Source organism: Pinus tabuliformis, chromosome 8, assembly GCF_031772625.1.
Source record: "Pinus tabuliformis cultivar Carrire ecotype Pingquan chromosome 8, CPIR1, whole genome shotgun sequence".
In the NCBI taxonomy this organism is placed as follows: Eukaryota; Viridiplantae; Streptophyta; class Pinopsida; order Pinales; family Pinaceae; genus Pinus; species Pinus tabuliformis.
Window position 1 is genome coordinate 1,105,979,448 of NC_142294.1, and position 8,781 is coordinate 1,105,988,228.

The following is an 8,781-nucleotide window of genomic DNA, read 5'->3' on the forward strand; positions in this document are numbered from 1 at the left end:
TCCTTCTTTTTCATTTAGTGTCTTACACAAAAATAACAAATTCTTATTAAAAATAAATCATTTAACCCAATTGCAATTTATATATTTGATTTTATATTATAAATATTTCTTTTCTTTTTCATTTCTAGTTTAGCACTGGGTTCAACATCACATTGTAGCAATGCATTTTTCTCTGCCTTCTTAATATTTGCGTGGAAACGCTGGAAGAAAGAATACCATCAACGTGATCTATGGATTTCATGGGATTCGAACCACAGATGGAGTTTGCATGGGAAACACCTTAGGAGAGTATCAACTATTAGATGGAGGAAGGGAAAATGCCGAAAGAAGGAAGACCATCAACATGATCTATGGATTTCATGGGATTCGAACCACAGATGGAGTTTGCATGGGAATGGGCAACACCTGAGGAGAGTATCAACTATTAGATGGAGGAAGGGAAAATGTCGGAAGAAGGAATACCATCAACGTGATCTATGGATTTCATGGGATTCGAACCACAGATGGAGTTTGCATGGGAATGGGAAACACCTGAGGAGAGTATCAACTATTAGATGGAGGAAGGGAAAATGTCGGAAGAAGGAATACCATCAACGTGATCTATGGATTTCATGGGATTCGAACCACAGATGGAGTTTGCATGGGAAACACCTTAGGAGAGTATCAACTATTAGATGGAGGAAGGGCAAGGTCATTCGGCGTGGAGATTTTGGCCATTTGTACATGGGTATGAATTTGGACTCTAGAGAGTTCTTCCTTTTTACTAAAGATGATTTTTGTTCTTATGGGTAAACAATTTTGAGGGTTTATATGATCAAAGCATAAATTTCATCTAGAGTTGAGGGTTTAATGATCATGATAATGTAGATCTTGATTGCGGCCAACAATTCATCAAAACAAAATTCAGATCTTGATTGCAGCCAAGAATTCATCAAAAGACATTGCAAATCTTGATTGCGGCCAACAATTCATCAAAAGACAATGCACAAGTAAGCTTTTTGCATGTCCTTACAAAGGGTTTAATGCTTATAATAATGTAGATCTTGATTGCAGCGAACAATTCATCAAAAGACAATGGACAAGTAAGAATTTGTCATGTCCTTATTGTACAAATGAGTTCGCTCCTCCCTAACTTTTCTAGGGTCAAAATGCATGAAATTTTATTTTTTCTTTTCACCTTTTTTTAGTGGTTGATTGCGCCGAGAGGCGCTCTACAAGCCAGTATGGGAGTAGATCTCACATAAACATGTAAACGTAAATGTAAATGTAAATATTTAACATGTAATGTTTAACATTTAACATTTTTTTATCAACCCTATTTAGAAATCAATCTAATTATTATTATGTATAAACCCAATATACATTTAAAATATAAAGAGATTTATGAACACCAAAAAAGTTAGGTATGGTAAATAGATAAAAATATAAATAAACTCATGGTATGGTAAATAAATAAAACCTCTTTTTATACTTACTCCAAAGGTATGGTAAAAAAATATAAATATAAATAAACTAGAGCTATGGTAAACAAATAAAACCTATTTTTATATTTAGTCCTTAAACCTCTTTATATTTAAGGAAGACTCAAAAAAGAGGTTTTATTTAGGTGAAGTCTATGGGCCAAATACCATTTTAATGCCATGGGCTAAATAAAAGCGGTATGGTAAATTTTTAAAAATATAAATAAACCAGAGGTATGGTAAATAAATAAAACATTTTTTTATATTTACTCCATAATTCACTTTATATTTACGAACATTCAAAAATGAAGTTTTATTTAGGTGAAGCCTATAGGCCAAATACCATGGGCCAAATTATTATTAATACCATGCAAAAAAACATTATTAACACTAATATTAAGGAGTCGTCTACCAAGGCGGAGGAATTGCCCAACAGCTAGAAGTCGTCGAAATCCGAGCAAAAAATTTTCAAAAAATCTTGTATAGGGAGTGCTTGAATCATGTTTTTGATGATGGAAATGGATTCAACGCCATCAAAAACGTCTAGGACACCTAAAATTTTGAAGTTTAACAATTATAACTTAGATTTACAAAAATCCTTATCGGATTTTCTCTAAATATGACCAGAATTTCCATAACTTTCCGGGCAATTCCTCCGCCTCGTTAGACTACACGTAATATTAATATTAATAAAAGTAAAGATGACACATGATATTGAACCATGGTATTGCTAACCAATGGTATTGACCCATGGTATTCAAGTGGAATGTAGCATATTTAAAGGGCTGAATTAAACCAGCATAGATCCATATTTACTGTGGATCTACTAAACCCCGAGAGGGATCAAATATCCTGATATGTAATATTAATATTAATAAAAGTAAAGATGACACATGATATTGAACCATGGTATTGCTAACCAATGGTATTGACCCATGGTATTCAAGTGGAATGTAGCATATTTAAAGGGCTGAATTAAACCAGCATAGATCCATATTTACTGTGGATCTACTAAGCCCCGAGAGGGATCAAATATCCTGATATGCAAACTAGCATAGAGTGAAAAAAGATTTGATCCCTCTCCACGCTTGGTAGATCTAGAGTAAAGATGGATCTATGCTAGTTATTTGTGTAATGGAATCTACCATGCCCAAATTCAAAGGGCTCAAGTGATGTAAGAAAATTTTTTGGTAGGATGCAAATATTAGACCTTCCTCAAACTTTGTTCCATGAAATTAAAATTTCTTGTAATCATGAACATAAAATCTTTTTTGTTTCATCCTTAGATTCTCATGTCAATGCCTATAGTTTTAAACCATGTTACTATATTTTAAGTAGAATATACTTAGATCCATTAAACCTTACAACTCTCCAAAGCTTAGGTTAATTTCACCTAAAAAGAAGGAACCTAAATGGATTTTGCAATTTAGACTCAATGCTTACAGACAATGATTAAAAATGGAAGAACCCAAATAGTCTGATAAATTTTACCCACCCATCAATTTCCAAGGCCTTTGTTATTATTCTGAACCTAAACAAAGAGAGTAGAAGAAGAAGAGCAACTTGGATGAGGTGGACCCTGACCTGCTTGATACTTTTCAAAAGTTGGGCATGCCCTTGACTAGAGGAAGAGATTGACCAATGTTGTCGTAGATGTTTTTTTTACAGTGTTTTCATTGCTACCATGCATAGGTAGACTCTATATGTAGTTGAGGTTATCTTTTGTTTGTTATAAGAGGTAATTCGGGAGTATCTTAATCTAGTTAGGAAGTAGCTTGGCAGGTTTGTTCCTCCTACTAATAACTATTATGCTGCATTGTGAAAAAAAAAAAAAAAAATTAGTGATAGCTCCTATTAAATCCCCAAGCAAACTTTGTCACACATTGAAATATCTACTTATTTCAGGATGAATGAGATGGAGACCAGGGAGTTTGAGAGGACTCTTATTTTTGTAGATGAGAGGAGTTTTATGAGGTGAGATGAGTTATATGACATATATTGAAGGATTCACTGCACCATTTTATGACACCAATCATCTCCATGCCATAATAGTGGATCTATATTGCAACGAGGGAGAAACGATAAAGTATTACATTGTAAAGAATTGGTATGTCGGGGACAAGGAATACAGACGTGGGATTTATAATTTTATTATGAAAAAAAGTTTGTGCAATGGAGACAAATCAAGGATTTCGTGGACCTGAGTAGAGACTGGTTTGACAATCACCTAGAAATAATCAAGTATTGTTTTGAAAGGAAATGATGCAATTGCAGAGTTCTATTATGTTGCCTTGAAAAATAACTATCAATAGGGGGGACAAAGATGATCCATATAAGGAAGAATTGCAGGAGTAAGATTGTTTCTAAAATTATATCTATATGCAAGTCAAGGAACTACTACAGAGGATTAGTGCAGGTGCAACCAAATTCTCATAATGCAAGGAATTTTCATAATGTGATTCAATGCTCATCAATGACCAGGCAGCTACAAATACTTATCATTACATTCAGGTACAATTTGAGTTGTATTCTAAAGTCTCTAATTTCATTTATTGATAGTCCTTCTTTTGTCCTTGTCTCTCTTAATTTCATTGTGGTAGGATTGGAATGGGTTAAAAAATCAAGCATATCATTGAGTAAAATAGACACCCACATGTCACTACATGTCATTGTGCATACTCTCTATTTTTTATACAATTAGAAGTGAGCAATATGATGTGTGCACAACTAAAATTCCTAGCAGGCATGATGAATCGAGTCTTAGCATGGAAATCAAAACCAAGAATCATAAAATATCAATAAACTTGTCACATGGAGTTAAAAACATAATAAACTATTCTATGCCAACATTGTCTATTTAGTGCAAGATACTACTAATATTTCATAATTTTCAGAGATGGTGGATGTCATGAAGATTCCCTCAAGAAAAGTTATTGACTTAAAGATAAGATGCTCAGTGCAACTATTTACTTTAAATAGGCTAAATTTGGGTAGTTTGAACAATTTTGAAAATCACTAGAAACACCACCCTTGTTTATTTTAAATGGGCTAAGTTTAGGTAATTAAAACAAGTTTGAAAATCACTAGAAACACCGCCCCACATCGTTTTATTTCCAATTGTACAAGATAATATTGAATAAAATTGTGAACACTTCCATTTAAATTGACCATACATAAAATAACAAACAAGTTTGATGCTTTTAAAAGCTATATCTATCATTAAATATAAGATATGACAAGGATGGCTCATAATTTTAAAGGCTATATCCATCACCAACTATAAGATAAGAGTTAATGAGATGATAAAAAGTTTGTCTTGATATAACATGTAAACGTCATATTACTTATAACTCATGTATATTGTATCTTATTGTGCATATGTTAATTGTATAAGTTCAATCTAGGTATTTTTTTTACATTTAAATTATCAAATATGTAGAAGTTACATTACACTAGCTTAAATTCGCACACAAATAAAATATCAGAAATATGGAAGGGGAATGAGTAAGCATTTTCATGCTAGTTTAAAATTTCCCCTTGGTTGGTGAAGAACCAATTCAATGCTATTTTTGGTGGAATATTAAGTTATTAACCAAAGATAAAAAAAAAATGTTAGTCTCTTAAATGACTAAAAAATGATATTTAGAATGTTATATAGAAGTTACATTTCACGTAGCTATATCTACCCCACGTAACTATAATATTCCAACTCCATTTTTTATATAGAAGTTACATTTACGTGTTTTAGATAGAAGTTACATTTTACATAGCTATATCTACCATGACATAACTATAATATTCCAACTCCATTTTTTCACACTTTTCAACATTTTAAAGATTTGTCTATTTTAGTGTGATTATGCAATTAAATAGTTGATATTGTTTAAGACATCTCCTATTTGCAACATTTTTAATTCTTAAGTGGGATCTTGGGTAGGTTTTTGTTACTACCATATATCATGTTTTAAGTAGATGGTGTTTTATAATTCACCCAAGAGACTTTAGGAGCAACCTTGAATTGCATGCTTGTTTCCATTATACATCTAATATTTGCAACCTTTTCCACGTGAAGAACCCAATAGCCCATGTTGAACATGAAGCAAGTACCTAAAAAATTTGGGAATATCAGTTATTCTATTTCGAGAGGGGGATAGATCCAGAGAAGGCAACAACAACTATCATAAATGGATTTTGTTGGGTTGTATTTAATGAAATCCCACTAGAATTTTCTACTAAAGTAAATCAATTGATGAATTTAAAGATTGAAGGTAGTGTTGAATAAGTGTTGCAATGTATCTCTATAACACTATCTATCTACATGATTCTAATCCCATGAGATGGTGTCTCAATAACACTATTTTCCAATGATGGGTGCTAGATCTAGATAGCTTTCTCATCTCCTACAGGTAAATTGTATCATTATGTTTCTATGAAATCTCATAATGTGTTCAAAGTTTTTCTCAGATACGGAAATATGTATGTACTCTTGAATTTATCTATGTTGTAATAAGATCAAGAATAAAGTTTTCATTGAAAATAATTAGGATCTACCATGTAAGTTTACTCTACTACATGAAATTATTGATTTGTTAGATCCCAACTAGTTAGGGTTGAATTTATTTTTCTTGTAATGAGATTAAGAATAAAGTTGTCATTTTAATCACTGAAATATACCATGTAAGATTTATTCACTACATGAAATTGTTTATTTGTTAGAGCCCAACTTATTAGGATTATGAAGAGTCCTCTTTCATGACAATATTTATGAATGCTCTATTCTTACACAAAGAATTACATATTACAGAAAGGTGAAAATAAATTAGATGCATCTGACTGGTTTCTGTTTTAAAATGTGTGGAGGGAGTATAAAATCATTTTTAGTTGCGTTCAAATATTTTGGAGCAGCCACTAAAGTGCTTCATTTTCCTCCTAGTTAATTCCATTTCTACTATCCCAATGCTTCTAGAAGTCCTTCTCGAAAGTGATATCTTAACTATCTTGGAGGGAAATTGATTACTTGATTGGAACCCACGGATTACAATTTGATTAGGGGCCAGGGATGAGAAAGCTTCATATTCTTCAATATATTCGTCAAGTTAAAAGCATATCGAATGATTTCCTTTCTCTTTAATTTTTTTTTTGACAAAATCGGGTACTGATACATTATAAAAACTTCCAGGGACTGAGTCCTATTACATGGATGTGACAAACCAAGGCATTAAGGATCCAAAACAGGTTCGCAGACCCGTGATCCTTATTGCTACATAAACGGTAACTAAAATGAAAAAGTTATCGGCTATATTGCCGGATAAAAGAGCCTGCCAGCCAACAAAATTTGCAGTTCATGAGTCCTAGGGGTACTTCTGATTAACTGAGTCATCCGGGAGAGATTCCTTCCTTGCGCTAGCTCTGGTTGAAGCTTCCGCTTGCATACTTTGGGTAAGTGTCCTGATATGAGCTATAGCTTCCTCTAGGTGGGTGCATCTGTCCTTCAAGGCCTCGATCTCAGCTTTTTGTTTTTCCAGCTTCTTCCTTTTTGATCTGTTGTCCGCCTGATAATCATCTTTGAGGTCATTGAATCGCTTGATGAATCTGCCTATCATGAAGGTGTGCGCTTTGCAGAGAGTGCACTCACTGTTCGTGATGACATTTTCTAAGGGATTGGTAGCAGGCTCCTGAGCTCCCTGTTGTTCCTGCTGATCCGCCATTTCTCCTAGCTGGGAAAGAAAGCCAAAGTGCTGGTGTTGCAGATAGGGGCGGTTTCTGGGGATGAGGGCGAAATAGGGGAAAGACAGAAAGGGGGAGTGCAGAGCTTTGCACAAGGAGGGGACCAGAAGGGAGGAACAGGATGACGGAGGAGCAGAAGAAAGAAAGGGGGAGCGCTGTGACAGCCAAACAAACAACCTGTTAGAAGGAAAAGAAACTCTGTAATTAAAATTGCCTGAGTTTACCGCTGTCGAGGGTCGTGATCCAAGCTCCAGATGACTGCGCCCTGCTTCATGAGAGAGTCTGTGCTGGGAGGAGGCGCGTGCCAGGACCTTCGTAGCGGTGGAGGATGAGATTAAAGAGAGAGCCATGCTGCTATAAATAGAGGGAGAGAGGTAGCTCGAGTGAGTGATCCAGTGCTGATCGGTTCGATTCCTGAGGTGACTGTGAGTCCAGGTAGAGATTTTGCTGCGCGCGATGGAGATTTTGGAATGATGTCCGTCTGAGCAGAACCTGAGAATGACGGCGGAGGACGAATAAAACACAAGATCGGGGCTGGGAGAGGTGACATATACGATCACAGGGGGGAGGATCTGAGAGAGGAGGGACGGAGTGGCGCAGTCGAGGAGATTTGGCAGAGAGTGAGGAGATTCGGGGATGAGCAAATTTCGAGAAGGATGGAGTCTGAGGTGGCTCAGAATCTGAGAAGAGGGAGAGGGATAAGATTCTTTAAGGGATTGCTTTGTCATAGAAGGAGTCGTTTTCTCTGACTTGGCCTACGGGTCTACTGGCTGCCTTGTTGGCCTGTTCATCAGCCTCTTTGTTGCTGCTCCTTAGCACATGTTTGAGGGTGGCCCCATTTATGTCTCTCATGTTGTCGATGATCCTAGATTTGATAATTTTCAGGGCAGTTTGCTTGAAATCCCTCCCCGAAACCATAGCAGCTATAATAATAACTGAGTCACCCATTATGAGCAGATTTTGAAGACCAAGTCTCTTCAGAATGGAGGTTCCCAGGAGAAGACTATAGGCCTCGGCCTTATTGTTGGACATTATGCCCAATCCCCACTCATAAGTCACTATAATTTCACCTTGATGATCTTTGATGACTCCTCCTACACCTGCCTGACCCGGATTGTTTTTTGAGGCCCCATCGAACTGAAGGGAGGGCCTCTTTTGGTTTTGAATCCATTCTCTGATTTCCTCATTAGAGCCTCTTAGCTTCCAATCAATCTTTTTTTGACCTGTACTTGCTGCTTTGTGATTCCTTGATTCATGACTGAATTTTCCCATCCATTCAATTTCCCTTGGGTCCCCAGATTCTTGATCTGATTGGACTATTCCATTAGCACTGATGGTCTCAGAGATGAGGGCAATTGTTTTTGCAAGGGTGCTGGAGATGCTGGCCTTCTTATTGTTAAAAATTCTTTTGTTTCGGGTGTTCCAGATTTGCCAACAAAGGGTTGGAGGGATGCTATTCCACAGTCTTTTGGCAAGGGTTTTGTTTTTCTTGGGGTAGGGATAGCTGTTCCCCCAATTTTTTTGAAGGAGGGTGATCTGAGTGGGCAATTCACCTATCCCTAACGGACTGGTAATGAGCTTCTAGCAATTTCGG

The 8,781-nt window shown here is 35.9% G+C and overlaps 1 protein-coding gene across 1 annotated transcript; it reads right to left on the bottom strand.

The window, feature by feature from the left end:
* Positions 1-7,895: 7,895 nt before the first annotated feature.
* Positions 7,896-8,459, bottom strand: LOC149239218 (uncharacterized). The gene has a single exon (XM_089369801.1). It carries the CDS (start codon positions 8,457-8,459, stop codon positions 7,896-7,898), a length of 564 nt encoding a protein of 187 aa, XP_089225927.1.
* Positions 8,460-8,781: the final 322 nt, after the last annotated feature.